Raw genomic sequence first — 24,067 nt, 5'->3', positions numbered from 1 at the left:
AGAAATCTTTGGTGTTAAGAAAAAAATTCGATTTTACCATTTATAATTTCAGCAACGGGAATAGTACCGGAATCTCTTTTTAAAAATTTAAAAATTTTGGACTTAGAGAACACATTGGTGGTTGAAATTCAAAAAGGTATATTATTATACTCATGTCATATCGTGAGGAAATACCTTAACATTGACACAGAACATAAAACACAAAAAAGTCAAAATGTGGAGGCGAGACGCCGTTAATTATGTTAACAAGCACTGCACTATTACTTGATAATATTATCCGCAATAGTGTATGTACTCCGGCAAAATTGCCGTGCCGCCGGGTGGTGGAGGGTTAAGAGTTAAATTACAAATAAATTTTTATTTTATTAAAAAAATCAAAGATATTGTTAAGCTTGTCAAACATTTGATGGAGTTATTGCTAACCATTATTTTGATTATTTCTCATCAACGGATAATATTGTTTCGAGTTTATTAGTTTTTATAATAATCAGCACACTCCACTACAATATTTGTTTGACATATATCTATTAAGTTATTTCAAAACATGACAGATACATCATTTTGTTAGCTATTTTATTTTACTTCTCACATTTATTATTCGTGGAGTATTACTCTTGAAATTTTGATTATTCCAGTAATGAACTAAAAATGGTTTGGACTACAATAGACGACAAAGATGAAGACGTTAATGTAAATACAAATTGTTCTACAATACCTTGTAGAAACATATTTTAAAATTTTAGATACCTGGAAGATGTGTTCCTGGTCAACAACTTGAAGCTGTCATGGCCAACACTATGTTGGATCATTTGTGCCTCCTCAACATTAGTTCTAGAGCACCAGTGGAACGTCTTTCCGGAATTATATGTGTCATCGGTGACAAACATAATTAATGCAAAAGATTTTAACATAACATGTTAGTAAATTAAAGGAGCTGCCTCACGTGAACCTGAAGTCTTAGAAAAGATGATTGAAATGGGAATGAATATTGCTTGTTTAAATTTTTCACATGGTAGTCAGCAATATCACGCGGAGGTTCTGGAGAATATAAAAACAGCTACAGCAAATTATAACAAAAAAATTAGAATGAAATGTCCTTTGGGTATTGCTTTGATCACGAAAGGACCAGAAATTAGAACAGGCTTTCCTATAGGAGTGAGTAGGTACTTTAATTCTATCGAAGATTTGCCTGACAACTAATGTGAATTAGGGTCGTCTAGAATTTAATCTTGACGAAGGAGATACCGTTCAACTGACTTCAGACGTAGAATATATCATTAAAGCGGATGACCCAAACATAGTGCATGTGAACTACGACAATCTTCATAATATACTGCAAGTAGGCAACCAAGTATACATTGATAACAAGCGCATTTTTCTTGAATGTACCTCTATCGAAGGATTGATAATAACTTGCAGAGTAATGCGAGGTGGATATTTAAGAACGCGGAAACGTGTACATCTACCAGGTATACAGGTTGACTTGCCGGCTTTATCCGACAAAGACAGGGCTGACTTGCGTTTTGCCATCGAACATGATGTCGACATGATTTTTGCGTCATATGTTCGAAGTGCTGACGCAGTCAAAGAAATTCGTGACACTCTTGGACCAGATGGAAGCAACATACTGATCATTTCACAAATCGAAAATCAACAGGGCCTAGACAACGTTGATGATATTATAAAAGCTTCTGATGGTATCATCGTGTCGAGAGGTGATTTGGGGAACGAAATGGACCAGGAAGAAGTATTTTTAGCACAAAAATCAATCATTGCTAAATGTAATAAAGTTGGTAAACCTGTCATCTGTACTACGCAGATGCTCGAATCAATGGTAAAACATCCAAGACCGACACGTGCAGAACGTTGTGATGTTGCAAATGCTGTATTAGATGGGGCAGACGGTATAATGTTAAATCATGAAACAGCGATAGGAGATTATCCTGTTAAAAGCATAAGAGATGCAGCTAGAATCTGCAAGCAAGCAGAAGCAGCTGTTTGGCAGAGACAGTTGGTTATTGATATTACTGACGAAGTAAGAATTGCAAAAATAGTATGTATATAAATAGTATATAATTAGCTATAGTTTATATCCGAAATATATGGAGTGACGTCACGCCTGAATCAAGAAGACGACATACCGTTCGTCCGTATTTGACACCAAGGCATAATTTCTGCCAATTTAAATTTAAATTAAAGTATTTTCTAATGTTGGGCTTAATCGATAAATGTACCTATTTCAATAATCGAATGAATCGAAATAATCGCTTTGAATAATCCAAATATATTCAATTTTCCTATAATTATGGATGATGCCAAGGCGATCTACATTTACCAGGCCATGACACTGACCAAAGACAGTGTGCTATGGAATGGCCTACCACAGTCTGACAACATTGCTTCACTAACATTTAGTGAAAAAAATCAAAATCCACTAAACCTGTCATTGTATTTACATTTGTCAAATATGAGTGATCTAATTTTACGACAGTTCAAAAATGCGTAATCGCATTGTAACATATACCTAGTTTAAAACCACCTTAGGGACAGAAAAATAACGGTGCTCATTACTGATAAAATTTCAGATGCTCTGCTGTGTTCCGGACTATTGAAACTGTTTGGTTATAAACTAACGCGAGGTAATATATCACAATTTGTTCTCCCCATTGCCTAAATCCCATCCCATTTCTTGTAACTTGCTTCCCAGTCTCATTTCAATATTCGTTTTTAAAACCGAAAGATTTTCTCCAGTGATTGTGTCGTCAGTATTAATTTTGATTATTTCTTCCCAAAGTATAATTTCTTCGCAAATAGAAGTTATTGGAACCGCGTTTGGCACAAGTCGCTTCATTTTGTCCCCATTCATAAATAACTGTTCCGCTAAAATCTTTAGCACAAGCATGGCTACTTTTGCGAATTCTTCACTCTTCGATTTTTAAAATCTCTTTCCAAATTGGCTTCGTTTCCTCATTTGATGGAAACTTAAATAAAAGTATTTAGCTACCTACGTAATTTGAAAAGAAGACGCATAATTTGAGTTGCAATTTGGTACGCAACACTTAAATGACATTTTTAATTCAGTTTGACGAATTTGACCAAGGACTTGTCAAAATTTATTTTAAATGTCGAATTTGTTTCAAAATTTTAGGAACACCGTAGGTCATGGAATGGCCTACCAGGGAATGTGGCAACACAGCCAGTGTCCAGGCCTGTAACTTAAGACCGCCTTGATGATGCGCATGCGCAGTTTTGCATTTATCTTACGCCGTCCCGAGTCCGACAGATGTCAATAGTTCTATGTTACTCAGATTGACGGTTTAGAGTGAGATGCATAGAGCGACCATCTTAATAGCGAACGTAGCAAAGGCAACGAACTTGTTTGACATGTGTTGAAAAGAGATAGCTACGTACACGTAGTTCGTGGTACAAACTGATACTACTGCATATATTTTGAGAATAAACTATAGGTACAGTTAATTTCAAAATTATAGAGCACATCTAACAAATTAAGAACTTGATTTATTACAGTTTTTTCCACATGTAAAGATGCCTTTTTGAAATTTGAACGTCATATTTTTTATATAGGTTAGGTAAGTTTGACAACATAAAACGTCGCTGATATTTTACAACACCATAATATTGTCTGTTTTATCCTCTGCACGGTGTTCTAGGCGATGTTATAATACTGGGCTACCCTCCGGATTGACCACCCTTCTTCTAATTTGGAAAGAATGAGCACTTTCGCGTTTTCGGTTAGATTAGGCATTTTGTTTGTCAAAATTGACATTGATCATTGACAAAAAATGTAAGTGCATTTCACAGTGTAGGAAACTAGGTGTACTCTATAATTTCGAAATTAACTATACTTAAATTTGTCTATCAACGTTAGGTAGTTATTGTATATAGCAACAATACCAACTGTAAGAAAATTTAAAAAGATGTAGAACAATACTTGATAATGATAATCCAACGACGAATTCGTTGAGGTATATTTTTTTCTATGAAATTTATAATAAACTAGGCGAAAATGAATAAGGAATTTTTCCTTTTGTGAATTTTTTATAACTATAGTTTAAAATTTGTAATGAAAAGTGTTAGAAATATCGAGCGATCAAATTAATTTGTAATCGAGTTATCCATGAATTTGAAATCGTATGTCGATTCTTGAACAAAAAACAGCTTAAAACACAGGTTAGATCTGGGCATATCAATCGAAAAGACATACGGATTCAAATCCATGGATGACTCGATTACAAATTAATTTGATCGCTCTTTATACAGGGTGATTCTGAAATAAGTTTGGAAAAAAAAACCGTAATTGGTGATAATGAAAAGAAGTTATAAACAAAAACAAAATCTTGTAAAAGTTTTTTCGTTTTCGAGATACAAATGATTGAAAATTTGGTCAAAATTTCTAGTACGCTGCTGAGTTAAAAGTAATTACCTGATTATCTTGGTAGTTTAGCAACAAACGTAACATTATTTCTTTTGATCATTTCCATAGAAACATTTACAAAACAGTGTACTTGCACCTACGACTTTATTGTGGAGTTGATGTAACAATGGTTGCTAATGAAGTGAACAAACTCGGACAAATTTTCCCTATTCATAGGCGTTGAAAATCAAGAATACAGGGTAATTTCCATCCTTTCGATTTCACCTCCAAAAGTCATTTACGCAGAATTAATTTTGTCTGAAGGATACTCCACATTTTTTTCCAAACTTATTTCAGAATCACCCTGTATGTATAAATATGCACATTAAATGTAATGTTTCAAGTATACCTATAACATTTTAAATTTATCTAGTGTTTAAGAATACGTGGGACGATTGGGGCAATTATTTTGCTTTCCAAGAAAATTGTGGCATTCCCTATTCATTTTTGTCTAAAGTCCATTCAAAAATCAAAAAACCACCACCTGTTGCTTTAGTTTGGTAAAATTTAAAAAACCCTAGGTAGATATTTTTTCATACTATGTTGGTATATCCTGTTCACGTTGGATTGAACATCAGGGGGGCAAATCGCACACATTTGGCATTAACTTTTATATGAGTTGTCATAGTAACAGGTCCGGTCATTTGCACCATTGATGTTCATTCCAACGTGTAACAATCCTTTGGGTATAAATTATGGCATTTATTTCATTCAAAATAAAATTCAATTGCTTTGAATTTCGTTCATATTGTTTTATTAGTAGTACGTTTCATTTATTTATTGATTCTTATTATTTTTACTTAAACATGCCCAGAAAAACAAGACACTTAATAAACATTTAACCTCAAAATTACAATTCTCACCAAATTGCCGATAGTAATTATAGAGGAAAATGCGACGTTGGTGGTTTTTTGATTTTTGAATGGACTTTAGTTTATTTGTGCTTAACATTAGTCTCCTACTCCCATATTGTATAAAATAATTTGATTCTGTCACGTTGTCACTCATATCGTCTAAATTTTAAATTAATGGAAACTTGTTAAAAAAAATTGCAACGCAACAGTAATAATAATAGTAATAGTACCTGTGTTATTCAATGACCGAATAATGATGGCTATTATCCGTGAGGATGATTTTGTGTCACAAGCCGCAGGCGCGTTGCGTAATTCATTCGAGCGAGTAATAGCCATTATCCGCGAATAAAATACGACTATGAAGAGAAATTGATATAGTATATTAAAATAAAAGTTGCAGAAGGCATCTATTCAAGCTCGAATTTGAACAAATGAGTGCTTGAAGGACCTTCTGCAACGAATCTTTTTATACTATTTTTTCTATTTTGCCGCTTTATATCATTTTATAAATTCCCATAATATAACACAGACATAGTATAACACAAAAATTAATAAATATTTAGAACTCTCCATTACTATGAGAAATCTTTGGAGTTTAGAAAAAAATTCTATTTTACCACTTATAATTTCAGCAACGAGAATAGTACCGCAATCTCTTTTTAAAAATTTAAAAATTCTGGATTTACGGAATACATTGGTAGTTGAAATTCAAAAAGGTATATTATTATACTCATGTCATATCGTGAGGAAATTCCTTAACATTGACACAGAACATAATACACAACAAAGTGAAGATGCGGAGGCGAGACGCCGGTAATTATGTTGATAAGCACTGCACTATTACTTGATAGTAATATCCGTAATAGTGTATGTACTCCGGCAAAATTGCCGTGCCGCCGGGTGGCGGAGGGATAGTAAAAAATAAAAAATTTAAATGTAGGAAATTTTGCGATGGTTGGTGACATTTTTTACGTGGCATAATTTTAGCCGGCTGTGAAAAAAATTAATTTAAAACGTCAGATTTTTTTTATTTTCGCATTTGATGTTTGAAAATGAATGCTGAAGAAAGTTTATCACTAAAGCCGCCGCAAATTAGGCAAATTGCACAAAAGACGTTAGAAAATTTACTGCCGGAGAAGTCAAAATCCCAGAATGAAAATTAAAACGTTTTGTTCATTGTTATTTTTTAATTTGCTTTGTTTTCTGCGAGATTTATTTTTTGACGTCTGTTAGTTGACACTTCACGCTACCAACATCAATACAGTAAATTTTACTAGTCTATTCTAACACGCCAATGACCTATTAAAGCACTCAAATGACGTCATTTGAGTGCTTTACTCATTTGTTCCTCAACTCGCCGCTACGCGGCTCGTTTCCGATTTCAAATTCGTGCTTGAATAGATGCCTTCTGCAACTTATATTTTAATATACTATTTTGTAATTTGTCTCCATTTTGATTCTCTAATAGACATATTGAGTAGTATGCATAAGAATAAGCATTTGCTTATACTATATGTTTGTCTTTTTCTATCTAATAGAGTCCATGTATTTATATCCCTCACTAATACAAGTAAAAGCATTTGCTAATGGTTTATGCATATGACCCATTAACGAACGCGACGTCAGCATCTAGAATGTCCTTATCTATACAGGCTGATTCACGTGGCCCGTTCATTAGAAACTTTCTGATTTCCCCAAATCATATTAATATTAAAATTGCTAGTTGACTATAATCGATTACTCCAACTTCAAATGAAGTATTTTCAAAATGGTGGCACTTCCGGAAATAACGGAAATCGACGCCATCTTTATTTTTTTTAATGGAAAGGCCTCATTTTGACTTCACATTTCGATTCTACGTTAAATTTTGAGTTTAGAGCGTCTTTTTGTCAGTACTTACCTGTCATTGTTTTTGACCTATGTCATCTTTTTTGTAAAAAAGCGAGGTTGCAGGGCTTCATTAACAAATTTATAACTCTTGAACCATCTGAAATAAATAATAGATTTTTTTTAGTTGAATTCCCAAAGACCTGGCCGATCTTTTCCGCCATTAGTGAAATTTTTTTAATGTTTCATACGCCTACTGAAATTTTTCAAAATTGCTAATCAAAAAATGTCAAAAACTTCATTTTTTTTTAAATGGCAACCACCATTTGTGACACTGGATATAAATGTAAAATTTAATTCTAAGCCTACTTTTATTAACATGGTGTATGCCTAAAGTGCGTCTATCGATATTTTGAAACGACTTTTTAAACACTAGTTAACATTTTGGGTCGTTTATGATGGTCTCATTACTAGGGGATTATTTACCTACCCTGTAACAAAAACTCTCGATGGTACCTGCGGATTATTGAGGTTCGGTTACTCACCACCTTTACGACAATCTTTGTTAGCGGCCAATAAACCACTGAAGGAAGCAAAAGGTCGTTTTAAAATATCGATAGACGCACTTTATTCTCAGCCGTTTTGGCGTAATCTCGATTTTTTGAGTAAAATATTGTTTTTTTTTATCAAACAATTGTTTTATTTGAATTTTTATTCAAAAATCACATGCAATAAACAGTAAATAACAACGAAATAATAAAAAATAAGCAAATTAACAAAAAAATATTTTCAATGAATTCATTTACATTAAAATATTTTTTTGTTAATTTGCTTATTTTTTTATTGTTTTGTTGTTATCTAATATTTATTGCAATGCTATTTTTGTATAAAAATTCAAATAAAATAATTGATTATAAAAAATAATATTTTATTCAAAAAATTGAAATTACGCCTAAACGGCTGCAAATAGGCATACATAATGTTAATAAAAGTGGCCTTAAAATTTAATTTTACATTTATATCTAGTATCAGAAATGGTAGTTGCCTTTTAAAAAAATTAAGTTTTCGACATTTTTTTATTATCAATTTTAAAAAATTGCAGTAGGCGTATGAAACATTAAAAAAATTATTTATTTCTGATAGTTCAGGAATTATAAATTTTTTAATGAAGCCCTGCAACCTCACTTTTTTGCAAAAAAGATAGCATAGGTCAAAAACGATGACAGATAAGTATTGACAAAAAGACGTACTAAACTCAAAAGTTAACGTAGAATCGAAATGTGAAGTCAAAATGGGGCCTTTCTATTTAAAAAAACAAAGATGGCATCGATTTCCGGTATTTCTGGAAGTGCCGCCATTTTGAAAATATTTCATTTGACCTTGGAGTAGTCGGTTATAGTCAACTACCAATTTTCATATTAATATGATTTTGGGAAATCAAAAAGTTTCTAATGAACGGGCTACGTATATTAATACGTGAAGGAAAACCTTTGTACCCCTTTTTAAGCAAATTGCGCGCACGGAGGGTTGTGAGATTTGGCATAGTTAAAGTTTATGTGGAGAAGGAGTGCAAAAAGATAAAATTTATGTATAATATACAGGGCGTCCCCAAAAAAAGAGACAAATCCATAGCTCCTTTATTTATCGGACAATTTTAATTATCTATGGACCAAATTAAATGGTTGTGAATAAGCTACAAAATAGCGTACTAAATTCATGTAAAACCCAAAGTGCTTCAAGGTTAAACTGTCAAAATATGTTTTTACAAAAAAACATTGCTCAAAAGCCTGTAGAAGGAAGGGAAACTGTTGAACAAGCGTTTTCGTGTACACCTCCCGAAATTGGAAGTGCAGCAAAAGAACTAGAATGCACACTTCCAGAGCATGGAATACTTTTCAAAAATCGTAATTATTGTACTTTTAATGTCAATATTGTGAATAATTAGTTTCTGATTTTAAGAAGGTATTACATTGATTTGGTCCAAATAAAATAATATGTAGTAGTCATAGTTGCGATTGTAGAAAAAATCTTGTGTGTGTTGCGAGCGCAAATGTACATTGTCGATTTCGACAATGTATCACTTTGCGCTCTTAATACACAAATACCTATTATCTAATCCCGTGGGATTATCTCACTAATTTTGAGTGGAATAAGAACTTCATTACCTCACGCATTTTCATTACCTCACTCAGTGAGGTAATGAGTTTCATTACCGCACTCAGTGGGATAAGTAAATTCTTATCCCACTGAGTGCGGTAATGAAACTCATTTATTTCACTGGCGAAAATTAATATATAAGATTTATTTTTTTAATTTGGGGCGGTCTTAGATAAAATTTTGTACATAACACGTGGGCTAAAGCATATTACAGGAAACTCGTGTGATTACAGATGAACTCGGGCTAACGCCCTCGTCATCTGCAATCTTCATACTCGAGTCCTGTAATATTGCTTTTATCCCACTAATTATGTAAATAACTATTTTCTAACCTTGCTCTTAAAGTTGTAGTAGTAGTAGTAGTTGTTGTTGTTGTAGTAAAGTTGTAATGATCTACCTACATTACTTCTTTCCGCCAAATATTCGAACCTGCGCAAAACGGGTACAAGAGTGGTGGTGATCGTCATCGAAGCGGAGGAACCCTACGTTGTGTTTTTCTTTTAGCGGAAAAGATTCGCAATGCAAACGATGAGGGTTATAGTTGGAAGAGTAGGTACCGCAAAATAAAACACATATGAGGGACGCAAAGTACCTTTTATTGAAAAATGCCTGTAATAACTTTGATTAAAAATGAAACGACTCCAAAATAACAGAAATTAAGTTTAACGAAGTAAAGTAAATTAACTAGCTGAAGCCATTGCAAAGACAAACAACAAAATTAAGGCGGCAACACTTAAAAACACACAGAAAACAGGTATAAATGACAGACAAAATGATACGTTCAAGTTTGCAAAACAATTAAACAAATTATAATGCAGTTATTACAGACAGGGACGAATAAAAAACCATCTTCAAAAACCGTATCCCAGGTATTACTCATATATGTGTTACAACTCGATTAATGACAAACAATGCTTTATTAGGAACTACGCGGTCAAGGTACAGCATCGGGAGTTTACGAGCTGGAGGTAACAAATTCTCGGCCACGAGGGGACTCAGAAGAATAATCTGAATCGGCATGCGACCAGCGACGTTTCTAGATACTCGGGTTAATGAACGTCGGACTATTTTACCGACCAAGAAACAGTGATAGAACCGTCTCGGGGCTGTACGATGTGCATCCCAGAGCCGCATCGAGCAAGACTTAGGTCCGCCTTCCCTAACCATCCGTTTACCGACAAACCACGAGGTCCCTAGAACCGCGACGGAGGTTCACGTCAACATCCCAGAGCCGCATCTAGCAAGACTTAGGTCCGCATCCGCTAACAGCTCTAACTAACCGTGGTCTCCACAGAAATTTACTAGACAACCCCACGACTTGAATGTCACCTAACTCCCATAGTGTCGCATCTACAATATTCTAACACGGACCCCGAAACCTAACGACACATTGAAAACCGATTTTTAATACAACAAACAAAAATTACATCACAAATATAAGTAACAACCTAAGAAACGAATACGATAATCGTTGGCTGGACTGAACTAAAAATTGCGGGTAAAGTACCGCTAGAAAATGATGGCAAAAGTGGGCACACGTGCGTCAGATGAGAGCTACTAATTTGCGAAATTAATTGATCTCCCGGGAGAAACTTAGGGGCGCAGACTTAAAATTAACAACTGGGTGCTTCTCGAGAGAAACAGCATGCAACAAAATAATATCTACCTACAAACATACCCTCTACCACGTGGTCCTGGTACGAAAACAAAGACAACGAACGAGGGATAATTTTCCCTGTGGAGATTGAAACGTCTAGTTGTTCACGGGGACACAAAATATCTACCCAGGACGGTAGCGGGATAAATTAACTGTTCAAAGCACGGTTTAAAAAGAATGGATCACTTTCCACACGGTGGGTTATTTTAGAAAACTCCAAAACAGAACTAACTACCCTCTTCACCCACGCGAGAGACGCTTCACCCCCCGCTCTATTTCCGGTCTCCCCAGAATTGCCAACCCCGTCCCTTAGTTCCTAGCCTAGCCGCTACTACCTTCACATTTGGCGCGCTATTGTAGCGGTACCGGTAAGGTACTATATCACGAAGGTATCGCCAACGGTGCGGAGATATATCTCCCTCTCTTTTAATTTCGAGCAATGTTAAGTTAATCTATTTGACACGATACAAACATCCCTGAAAATTGTGTATACTTCTATCTTTGTCACACTCACAGGATTTATCGATAATGTCCTCTCTTTTAATTTCGAGGCGAAAAATTGTGGAGCGGAATGGCGCTACCTTCTAAAGATATAGTACCTTAGGTACCGGAAAGTTAAATTTAAATTTTAAACTGTGTCACTACAAAGTAGCACTTTATCTACCCATGCGGCTAAAATGCTACTTGACTTTTTGATTTGAATAAATAAAAGCACACTTTAACATCTGCTATAGAAAAAAGTACGTTATTTGAAATGAGCGATTTGGAAGGTGATACATAGTAACGTTTTTGTGGGCACCAGTGACTCCGATGATAATGAATTAGAATTAGCATTGAATTATATTAAAGTGAAAAATGAAAATTATTTAGGTTTGTACTATTACAACCCAAAAGGCGGGCCGGCTACAAAACAGACTTCAGGTGTCCAGACTGGGGTTCGGAAGGGAGAGACACGAGAGTCAAAAAACAGCACAACATTTATTTTCGTCTTGGTTTACAGGGGCGGCTTGCCCGGTTCCTGCACCACGCAGGGTATGATTTCATTAGCACTGGTCTCTCCTTGTTTGGGCTTAGGTTGGTCGTCGCGTGGTTCAGTCGCGCCGAAAGTGGCTCGAGGGTGGACCGTACTGTTTCCGGGAATAAGTTGTAGTCGCCGGCGGAGCTCCTCCGGGCTTCACCGGGTGGTGTCTCCACGAGGTGGTGTGGATGTGGGTCGAAGCGTTCGAAGGAATCGAACGCCGTAAGAAAGAATGAAACGTGAGAAAGAAGAGTCCTGCTGGTCGCCCTGTGGGAACAGTGAAAATTTTCTACCTGCGAGAGCCGCCATTTTGGTTTCGAGGTCGTTCTTACTTGCGACGCTAGTTAGCGTCTTTTATCCATCTTTGACGTTGTCGGTTCCGATCCCTAAGTGGATCGAGAGCCTGCCTTTTCGCCGGTTATTTGATCGGTCCTTGGTCTTTCGCCTCCGGGACGTTATTTGTCGAAACGTTCGGACACTATTTTTAACTCGGCGAAAACGGTACGCGTTGTTCTTCGGTCAACCTTTGCAAGAAAAGAGAACGAGTTCTTCCGTTGCGGTTTTGCGTCGGTGCTCTCAACGTTTTTGGGGGGGGGGGGACGAGTTAGCGGGTGATTTTACCGACCGATAACATCGTCACAGTACCTATAAAGTTTCCATAGGTAGATTAATTTTTGAAATATTTCCTTGTTTATTTTTAGATGAAACTGTGGGCTTGTATAATACAGAGCACGAGTTTTTTGAGCATTTCCGTATAAGCCGCGACCATGTAATATCTGTTCACGTTGGAATGAACATCAGCGGTGCAAATGACTGACCTGTTACTATGACAACTCATATGAAAGTTAATGCCAAGTGTGTGCGACTTGCACCACCACTGATGTTCATTCCAACGTGAACAGATATTAGATGAAATTCAGACGAGATTTGTTCAAAGTGACCATTTTAAAAGACATTATGGTCAATATGGAAAATTGTCTGCAATTGGACCACACTACACTACACACTGCAGTTCGTAATCAAAAAAACTGTTTCAACATAAAATTATCACCTAGAACAGTTCAGTTCAGTCCTGTGTCAGGCATGCCCACTACCCAATCTTGAACTAATTCGAAACCGATTCGTAATCGTTCAAAATATTTATGCTGGAACAAACCTATTGTGGATAAGTATGGCAACTATGTACGAAAATTTATGTGGCAACTATGTGAGTGGGGTAGAGTTGACATTTGTACGACATTTCATAAGCGTACATTTGATTTTTTTATACCATTGCACATTGATTTGACAATTTTCAAAAATGCGCAACTATGAACTGTCGAAGAAATATCAGCTCTATCGTACCCACACAGTTGCCATATAAATTTTCGTACATAGTTGCCATACTTATCCACAATCATTTTTAATCACCCAATATACAGGGTTATTCACGTTTGATAACGAGCCTGACCTGGTAAAAATGCAACCCAAGATACACTTTACAAAGCTACAAAGCATTCATTTTTTTTTCGTATTTAAAAATTAAATCAGGAATTCAAGTAGGTATTTTATTAATTTGAAAGATATATCTGTCATTTTTTGTTCATATTTAGTATTTGAAAAGGTTTTCGAGATGTACACAAGGCAGAAAAGCGATCTCAGTATTGAACAGAGTATTGTGGGACCAAGGCATCTCAAAAGATAACAAAAAGAGAATATACAGTGAGTTTTTTTTAAGACTGGCCATAGGGTTTTACATGCTACTTTTTCAACCCCCTGTTAACTTTTGTTCCGATGAAAATATTCAAACCATTTTTGGAATAAATTTGGAAGATTTTTTAAACTATCGGATAGATTACAATTCAATATCCCAAACTGTCGAAAAAGTTGTGAAAAAAATATTTTTCAGCGCGCCGAAAGCGTCCAAAATTGGAGATCGTCAGGTGCTGGTTGAGCCGACAATGGCGCTACTCTGGCGGCCGCTCGACGTACTATTATTTCGGCGCCCTAAATAGTTATTTGTATAGCAAGGCTGCGAAATTCTACTTTGACGAACCGAGAGAAAAATTGTCGTCAAGGCCGCTTTGCGGCCGAGACAAGACAATCTCGAGGTCGTCAAAGGATTTCGTAGCCAAGGTGTACACAACATTTTGTGTGCAACCCGAAAATTTGTAATTATAAAATGAACAAGTAAAATTTCCTTCACTGTCAATAAAAATAAAGTCGGCCTACATGTCTCTATGTCGCTATGGAAACGACATAAATAAAACAATTCATTTTGAGAAAAATTGGAAAAATGTCGCAAGAAAATTACAACGTTTTTGTTCCGTCTACTTCCCCGGAGTTAAAAATTATTGCAGATTGTGCAGTGTCCAATTTAATACCAGAAAAGTCCAAACGGCAGTACGATAAGTGTTACAATGACCTTAAAGAGCGGTGTAATAAAAATAATGTGAAAACGGTGTCGGAGAATGTTGTTTTGGCTTATTTAATGGAAAAATCAAAAACTGTGAAAAGTTCAACTTTATGGAGCACATATTCAATGTTGAAGCTCACGCTGAACATACGGAATGGCACTGGTGTTACGAAGTTTCTGAAATTGGCACCTTTTTTGGAAAAAAGTCAGTTGGTTATCAGGCGAAAAAGTCTAAGGTATTGACACGAGACCAGATCGATTTGCTGTATAATCTGCCCTTTTTTAGGTCATTTTAATCATGGGAATATCAGGAGCCATGCGAAGAGACGAACTAACCAAAATGTCTATCGATGACATCAAGGATGAACATTCTGTATTAATAGTGGCCGTTCCTGACACAAAAACTGGCATAAAACGAACTTTTACTGTCACCAATCCAGAATTTGTAAGATTATACCGCAAATATGCAGCTCTTGTTCCGTGTACTAATCCAGAGTTAAAAAAAATATTATAAATTGTGCAGTGTCGCATTTGAAACCTGAAAAATCGAAACAGCAATATAAAAAATGTTACAGTGACTTTGAGACTGATGTAACAAGAAGAATGTGAAAACCGTGTCGGATAATGTTGCATTGGCTTACCTATTTACTGGAATTTATTTATTGTGGCAGGTAAATGTTAAATTCTGTTAAGATAAGTTATCACCTGCTCCCTTTTAGGTTATTCTAATCGTGGAAATATCAGATGCCGTGCGAAGAGACAAATAAACCAAAATGTCTGTTGATGCCATTCAGGATTCAGGATATGTTACTAGTTACTAGATATTTCCCTTTTTGACCGGTTAAAAATTAACCTAATTCTTCTAGATCGATAATTGGGATCTTTTTTACCGACTCGTCATTCATGAAGCGAGGAAGCGACCACTTCATTTGAAATTGGCGGGAACTTCAAACCAGATGAAAATTCTGTACTAATAGCGGCCGTTCCTGACACAAAAATCAAACTTTAACTGTACCCAATCCAGATTTTGTAAGATCACACGGCAAATATAGAGATAGATATGTTGTAATTGTGATAATAAATAAATATTGAATTGACTTTTACTTTTACGGCCGTCGTCAAGGCAACGGCTGCGAAATTCAATTTCGCGGCCTGCTCAAGGCACGCGAAGTGCTCATTTCGCGTACGGTTGCACACAAAAATATTTTTCACAACTTTTTCGACGGTTTGGGATATTAAATTGAAATCTATCCAATAGTTTAAAAAATTTCCAACTTTGTTCCAAAAATGGTTTGTATATTTTTATCGGAACAAAAGTTAACAGGGGGTTGAAAAATTAGCATGTAAAACCCTATGGCCAGTCTTAAAAAAAACTCACTGTATAATACCATCGTAAAGAGCATAGTGACATACAGCAGTGAGATATGGCCGGTAAAAATAAGATCAGAGAACATGCTCCTCACAACAGAAATGGATTTCTGGAGAAGATCAGCAGGAAGATCAAGAAGAGAATGAATAAGAAATGAAATAATTAGAGACATCGTGAAGGTTAACACCACAATTGTGGAAGACATTAAAACTAACCAACTGAGATGGTATGAGCATGTGGTACGAATGGAAAGTGAGAGACTTCCAAAACAAGTACTATTATGGACACCACAGGGTAGAAGAAGAAAAGGAAGGCCAAGACGAAGATGGACAGAAGGCATACGAGAGGAGTTGAGACAAACGGGACTCAACGAAGAACAATGTAATGACAGAAGACAGTGGAAAATGGATATCTGAAGACGCCGTAGAACGTTGTAAACCGAAAATATATATAAAAGGTTTTCGAACGATGACAAAATCAATATGATCCTACTTACCCATTACTTTTGTGATTTTAATTGCTTATTATTGTAATTAAATCATAGGTACTTTGTTGAGAGACGTATTTTTCTGTCAGAACTAGACATTCATTAGGCTGACGTTTAAAGCTGTATATGTTTTATGTGCATTATGATAATGCCGGATAATGTAATAAGGATCGAGATTGCTTTGTGAATTGTCTTTTGGGTTGCATTTTTACCTGGGCAGGCTCGTCATCTTACGTGAATAATCCTGTATTATTACATGAGCAAGAAAGAATTATTATCCGAAAGGGTTTTAACGTATCTAGTAGTGGAAAAAATAGTACATAAACCACGGTGAAGAAGTCCCTTATAGCCTTCGCGCCTTAGAACCCTCGGCACGCCTCGGGCTCTAATCTTGGCGCTCTGGCTATAGTCATAAACTTCTTCACCTTGCCCTTGGTGTATAATATACTATTACTTGCTAGTATAATAGTGTACAATAATAGGTATACAAAAAAACAATAAAACAAATTTTAAACTCAATACTTTTAATTTTTTTAATTTTTAATGTTCCTTTTGTTACCACAGCTACGTTCTTGTATTTGGTTAGGTTGCTGCAGTTGCTGCAATTATTTCTAATTTTGATTGGTCCAAGTCCGATGGATAAAAGATCCTGCCAATTTTATCCATGGCTGGGACCCAATAAGAGCTCTCTGTTAATTTGTCGGTGGATAAAATGACAATTTAGAGTAGAGCTTTCACATCAATAAAGTTGCTTTTATCTAATGATCGTAGATAAAAAAATTTACTCTGTATACTTGACTGCATTAAAATTTGCCATTGGACAGTGAGTTTTGAAATTATTATTCAACGGGCCGTAGGTAATGATTAATGAATCCTGTTAGCCAATCAAAAACACTTTAATAATAATTACAGTATTATCCAATAGAAGTACAAAAAATACATTTGATTCGCAAAAAACTGACTTTAGTTTGTTCGCCACTTTAAGAAAAATTTAACTCAAGAGATAGGATTCATGTTAATGAAAAAAAAAATTAACTAGAATCAAAATAACAACAATATTATTTTTTTTTATTAAGTAATTGCCAATTTTTATGTTAATAAAAAGTTGATTATACAGAGCGCCCAGAAATGTGGCAGCAAGTTTTTCAATTGGTCCCGCAAGATGACACTTTTTTACAGAGACCTTTTTTATGCATGGCAACGCCGCTATCTAAATTGAGATAAATAAATGTCAAGAATTGTCAAACCTAAAACATTCAAATTTAAATGTTATTGAAAATGTTCAAATTGACCACCATTATGTTCAATGCATAACTGAACCTTTCGAGCAACATCTCGACAAATTTTAGTGCACAAATCGAGGGTAAAAATTGTTTGGAAAACCTCCTTAACATATTCTTTTGAAAAAATTCAAAAATTGAATGTTGCAAGATTGAACAAATTTGGCTTTTCGAAAGTACCATCTTGTGACACTTTGTGTAAAAGTTGCTACCACATTTCTGGGCGCTCTGTATTAATTACTTGACTATCCCACCTCCACCCGGCGGCACGGCAATTTTGCCGGAGTACATACACTATTACGGATATTACTATCAAGTAATAGTGCAGTGCTTATCAACATAATTACCGGCGTCTCGCCTCCGCATTATGACTTTGTTGTGTATTATGTTCTGTGTCAATGTTAAGGAACTTCCTCACGATGTGACATGAGTATAATAATACACCTTTTTGAATTTCAACCACCAATGTGTCATCCAAATCCAGAATTTTTAAATTTTTAAAAAGAGACTGCGGTACTATTCCCGTTGCTGAAATTACAAGTGGTAAAATCGAAATTTTTTCTAAACACCAAAGATTTCTCATAGCAACGGACAGCTCCAAATATTTATTAATTTTTGTGTTATATGTCTGTGTTATATTATGTGAATTTGGAACAGCTATATCTAAAAGATATGCTTGCTTTTGTTGTTTATTTGTATTATTATTTATGCAAGTTTGCTACTTTCATATTATTTTATATTTGTTTCAGATTATTCCACCAATCATTGCGGTTCATGCTGTGGCTACTGCTGCCGTTCGAATTTCTCTGCAACTTTTAGCATCGGCAATAGTCGTGGTAACAGCATCTGTAAAATCTGCTCAGCTTTTAACCAAATATCGTCCTAAATGTCCTGTTATTGCTGTAACACGCAATGCACAAAAGGCTAGGCAAGCTCATTTATACAGAGGGATCTTGCCTTTGCAGTACAAAGGTAATTTCTGTAAATGATTCAATTTCAGTTGATAACTTGGTGATTTTTAGTTGAAAGAGCAACGGAATGGGTAAAAGATTTAAATTTACGAGTTTATTATGGTATTAATTTTGGGAGAAAAAAAGGTTCGATATAAATTTATTCGTTCAGATTTAAATCAAGTCACTGATTTAAAAAGCTTGACCTATTAATGATTTCACAAATTATCAACAGTAATATCATATGATCCAAAAGTCTTCTATCAAGTGAGCCATGACATTATTATAATTACACCATAAAATAAAAAATGTGAAATTAAAAATATCAAAGGATACGGACAGGTTAATAATAGTAGTTTATTTAACGAGTTCATGTGTAAATTTGGCTTTTTTTCGTTTCACTCGCGTTTTAAAGGCCCACGAGTGCCAAAAAATTACACAAGAACGAGTTGAATACAACGTTTTTTTGTTCGACGAGCCCCTTAAAGGCTCCAGATCGCTTAATAATCTTTAAAATTAGTTTGACGTTTCGTTTTGACAAGTTATGACATTTATCAAAATCCGTTCACACGGGAGAAAATTCTCAACTTCTGACAGTGTCGAACAAAAAACATATTTTTAATTTTCATTTAAATACGCGCCAAATATGCTGCAGCCCAACCGTTTCCACTGTTATGGCCCACTTGATAGAAAGACTTTTGGATCACTCGGTACAACGATTGGATACGAAATTGCCGGGAATTTTCGATCTCAGATACGAGTAGGTATTTGATTCGGCGACACTCACTCGTGAAAATTGTCTTAAGAAACAAATACGAGTGGTCTGAGGAGAAAATTTCCATCAATTTCGTACCCACGAGTTTGTATTCGGCATGACAATTCACCGAACGAATTTTTTTTAAACAAACGTGATTGGTCCGTACAATTTCATATATCTGATTGGTAGAGAGAATGCGAGTTGAATTGTCATATACAGGGTGTCCCCAAAAAAGAAGACGAGTCCATAACTCCGTTATTTATCGGAAGATTTTAATTATTTGTACACCAAATTAAATGGTTGTTAATAGGCTACAAAATGGCCTAATAAATTCAAGTATAGCCCCATGGGCTTCAAGGGTAAACTGTCAAAATATTTTTTTTCAAATGAGATTACATATTTTTTTTTAGTAATTCAGATAGAGATTTTTATTCTGAAAACAACAATGTATCACAAGTATACACTTAAATACCAAAAATTCACAAAAAAAAAAGTAAAAAAACGCTACTATCGTCTATGTTCCATTTTGCGCTAAACATTGGCGGCATATCTGCGCAGTCCCACATGTTATTATTTGTCATTTGTTTTTCCAGCTACCTTAATTTGGTTATTACATTGTAACGCAATGCATTTTGATAGCTTTTCACTTGGTGCTCGTCATTTGTTTCAAAAGTTAGTGTTATTTTTTTTTATGTGAAGTTATACTTGTGATACATTGTTATTTTCAGAATTAAAATCTCTATTAGAATTACTAAAAAAAAGTATGTCATCCCATTTGAAAAAAAATATTTTGACAGTTTAGTCTTGAAGCTCTTGGTACTATACGTGAATTTATTAAGCCGTTTTGTAGTCTATTAACAACCATTTAATTTGGTGTATAGATAATTAAAATAGTCCAATAAATAAGGGAGCTATGGACTCGTCTTTTTTTTTGGGGACACTCGGTATAATATACCAAGGGACAGATATACAGGGTGTGTTCGAAGTTGAGGCGTTCCTTTTAACATGTGATAGTATGCGTTGTTCTAAAGAATTTTAGCCACAATCACCTTAGTAAAATGTGTACGGCAATGAAGATACAATAAGTTAATTTGTTTGAAATTTTTGAAACCGGTCCTGCTCAAATTTGCGCTGATTTGTTAGAAATTGGAATTGACAAAAAAAAAATCAAATGAGCATGGACGTTAATCAAAACTACTGTCAAAGTTGTCATCTAATTAGTCGAAATAGCTTTATTATTAGGAAAATAATGCAACAGATATGTTGCAAATGCATGGGCAATGTTATCACGTTATCAGAATGCATCTGCAGCGTCCAGAGAGTATTGCAAAGCGATTTCCGGAAAGACACCATTCTGGGCCACGTCAGTTATTAATCTAGTACAGCGGAGAAATAGACAGGACCGGACTCAAAATTTTAGAAAACAATAAAATATACAATCAATTATCTCCTTTAATACAAACATTTTACTAAGAAAATTTAGGCTAAAATTCTTAAGAATAATGTATAGTACCTCGTGTTACAAGGAACACCTCAACTTCGAGAACACCCTGTATATACAGGGCTATAAATAGGCATACACAATGTTAATAAAAGTGACCTTAAAATTTAATTTTACATTTATGTCTAGTGTCACAAATGGTAGTTGCCATTTAAAAAAATGAAATTTTCGACATTTTTTTATTATCAAATTCAAAAATTGCAGTAGGTGTATGAAACACAAAAAAAATGTCACTAGTAGCGCAGAAGATCGGCCAAACCTTTAGAAATTCAATAAAAAAAAACAATTATTTATTTTCAATAGTTCAGGAGTTACAATTTTTTTAATAAATCCCTGCAACCCCGCTTTTTTGCGAAAAAGATGCCATAGGCCAAAAACGATGACAGATAAGTGTTGACAAAAGGACGTTCTAAACTTAAAATTTAACGTAGAATCGAAATTTGAAATCAAAATGGAACCTTTCCATAAAAAAAGATGGCGTCGATTTCCGGTATTTCCGGAATTTCCGGAAGTGCCACTATTTTGAAAATATTTTATTTGATCTTGGAGCAGTCGATTATAGTCGGCTACCAATTTTCATATGAATACGATTTTGGGAAATCAGAAAGTTTCTAACGAACGGGCTACGTGAATCACCCTGTATATTATTACGAAATACAGGGTGAGCAACAATAACTGTTTGAGTTGGCAATAAAAAATTTTACATAAAATTTTCAAGACTGAATTGTACCTATTTCGGTTTGTTTTATTGAAATTATTGACAGCTGGTATACATTTCAAATTTAAACGTCTTGATTTTTGTAATCTTTTATTAGTAAAATGGTTTTCTCGTTGGAACATGACATAAAAGTCACCAAAAATCACCAGAATTTATTGCCAACTCAATCAGTACTTGCTGCTCACACGGTACTATAGTCCAATTTTTACCCTTTTGAGGTGACGTCAGGATTTTCTTCTTCGCTTTCTCTTTACTGAAACGACAGAAACAGAAAAAAACAAAAAAAAAGGCACGTTTATTTATTGATGGTCACTTTGAGGTTATTTTATGCTCCTGTCAATTTGACAATTTTTAATTTCTTTCACTTATTACATTGATTACAAACATAACCTTTCGAAGCAATTGTCAACAAATTTGAAACATTATAGTTATTTATGATCAATTCAAATTTGTTTCTGATCCTAGCTCAAACATACGTGAAGTTACTAGATAATGACGTCATCGCAAAAGGGTAAAAATTGGACTATACAACCATCTGTGAATTTACAATGTTTGTCGTGTCTTTATCATTTTTGTATATAGCTACTCCTGCAGCTCTGCACTAACGTCGCTTAAACGTAGCAACATCAACACAATGAAAATTTGGAAGTGACCCACAGCCCACCTGACTGTTTCTCACTCGCTCGGCTAAAATCGGCTCGAATGAAGCTTTCAGTTCGGAGCGTGTGACGTGACGCGTGACGGTGATACCAATTCATGCCCGGGAATAATGTCGCGGTGCACCTTAAGACGTTTTCACTTCAAAAATACAGAGTGGCCCACAACTGCCTCCCCAGCGGAAAATCTGCTAGTGGTAACAGCAAGGGAAATGCCATAAATGATTAAATTCTTTGTTTTAGGCACCAATTTTATCCATTGATCCATAGGAATTTAAATTTTACGAGGCATTTGATTTTTCTCATTTTCAAATTCAATTCAATTCTGAAAATAACATTTTTCTTCAAACGTCCGTAAAATATGACATTGCACTGCTGCAATTGTCATGGCATCTAACGAGCAGACCTGCGTCCGTGAAGTTATTATCTCCGCTGAGGAGCGTCCGTGAAGTTATTATTTCCGCTGAGGGCGTCCGTGAAGTTATTATCTCCGCTGATGAGCGGCTGTAAAGTAAACTAGCTAAAGCATTTGAAATTCCTACCTGGTTTCTTAACATGTCTTAAATAATTTGTTATGAAGGTTTGAAGAAAAAATAGTATATGTTATTCGGAGCAAAAATAGTTTTATGTGCTTTGGCTGGTTTGTCTGCCTCACTGCGTTCGACAGCCAATCTACCAGCCGCAGCACATAAAACTTCATTTTTGCTCATAACATAATATAATATTTTTGTAATTGCTTTTTTTTCGAAAGTATCACTTACCGAATACGAACTTTTTCAAAAACTATTCAAACAAATTAGTCAGTTTTCGACATCGCAGGTAGAAGAAGCTCGGGATAAGTACGAAAGTTGTTTTGGATTATTTTATAATTTTGATTATAACGAAATTGATTAGAAAATTATTGAGAATGATTAATGAAGATTTTTGAAACGAACAAGTTCTACATGAAGCCAGTAGCTCGTGGTTAAAATTATTCCGTGTATTTCGATTACATATGCAGGTTTCCGCTGGGGAGGCAGTTGTGGGCCAGCTGTATATCGCCAATGAATGAAATAAATTTAACGTTTGCCTGTTACAGGTTTTATAAGACCAGGAGATCCTGTTGTTGTCATGACCGGTTCTAAACAAAAATCGGGGTTTGCTGACAAAATGAAAATTTTATATGTTACAAAACATATATCTCATGGAACTGAGTGTATCTGTTAGTCGTCTGTTGTATAATTATGACATTGAATAAAAGCATATTTACGAACAACAAAACCTGTAAATTAAACTAGGCAAAAATGAATAGGGAATTTTTTCATTTTTGAATTTTTTTTTAAATACAGTTTAAAATTTGTAATGAAACGTGTTAGATGTATAAATACATACCCATTAAATGTAATGTTTCAAGTACCTGTAAGATTTTAAATTTATCTAGTGTTTAAGAATACGTGGGAGGATTGGGGCAATTATTTTGCTTTCCAAGAAAAATTGTGGAATTCCCTATTCATTTTTGCCTAGTTTATTATTATTAATAATTATACAGGTGTTCCTCAAAAAGAAGGCGAGTCCATAGCTCCCTTATTTATCGGACGATTTTAATTATCTATGCACCAAATTAAATGGTTATTATGAATAGGCTACAAGATGGCCTACTAAATTTACGTATAGCCCCAAGGGCTTCAAGGTTACACTTGTAATGATCTAATACATTACTTCTTTCCGCCAAATATTCGAACCTGCGCAAAACTGATACAAGTGTGGTGGCGATCGTCAGCGAAGCGAAGGGCCCTACGTTGTGTTTTTCTTTTGGCGGAAAAGATTCGGAATGCAAACGATTAGAGTTCCAGTTGGAAGAGTATCACAAAATAAAAGACACATGTGAGGGACGCAAAATACCATTGTGTGCAACCGTACGCGAAATGAGCACTTCGCGTGCCTACAACAGGCCGCAAAATTGAATTTCGTACCCGTTGCCTTGACGACGGCCGTAAAAGTAAAAGTCATTTTTATATTTATTTATT

The 24,067-nt window shown here is 35.1% G+C and overlaps 1 protein-coding gene and 1 long non-coding RNA gene across 5 annotated transcripts; both read left to right on the top strand.

Annotated features, from left to right (window-relative positions):
• The first annotated feature begins 504 nt into the window (after positions 1-504).
• Positions 505-23,321, top strand: LOC138127308 (pyruvate kinase-like). Of its 4 annotated transcripts, none has more exons than XM_069043275.1 (7): positions 505-690; positions 744-876; positions 932-1,155; positions 1,211-2,035; positions 18,229-18,451; positions 18,502-18,576; positions 23,140-23,321. In XM_069043275.1, exons 1-7 carry the CDS (start codon positions 649-651, stop codon positions 23,265-23,267), a joined length of 1,650 nt encoding a protein of 549 aa, XP_068899376.1. In that variant the 5' UTR covers positions 505-648; the 3' UTR covers positions 23,268-23,321. The 4 variants fall into 4 exon arrangements, with proteins under 4 accessions (XP_068899376.1, XP_068899375.1, XP_068899378.1 ...); XM_069043274.1 differs by having other exon boundaries at positions 1,211-2,053; XM_069043277.1 differs by lacking the exons at positions 18,229-18,451; positions 18,502-18,576 and having other exon boundaries at positions 506-690; positions 23,140-23,207.
• Positions 14,462-15,440, top strand: LOC138127310 (uncharacterized). Its single transcript, XR_011158185.1, has 4 exons — positions 14,462-14,579; positions 14,630-15,014; positions 15,063-15,156; positions 15,210-15,440. It is a non-coding gene; the product is annotated as an uncharacterized lncRNA (long non-coding RNA).
• Positions 23,322-24,067: the final 746 nt, after the last annotated feature.

This window comes from Tenebrio molitor, chromosome 3 (genome assembly GCF_963966145.1).
Source record: "Tenebrio molitor chromosome 3, icTenMoli1.1, whole genome shotgun sequence".
NCBI lineage: Eukaryota > Metazoa > Arthropoda > Insecta > Coleoptera > Tenebrionidae > Tenebrio > Tenebrio molitor.
The sequence above is the reverse complement of the archived record's forward strand: the minus strand, read 5'-3'. Positions and strand labels throughout refer to the sequence as shown.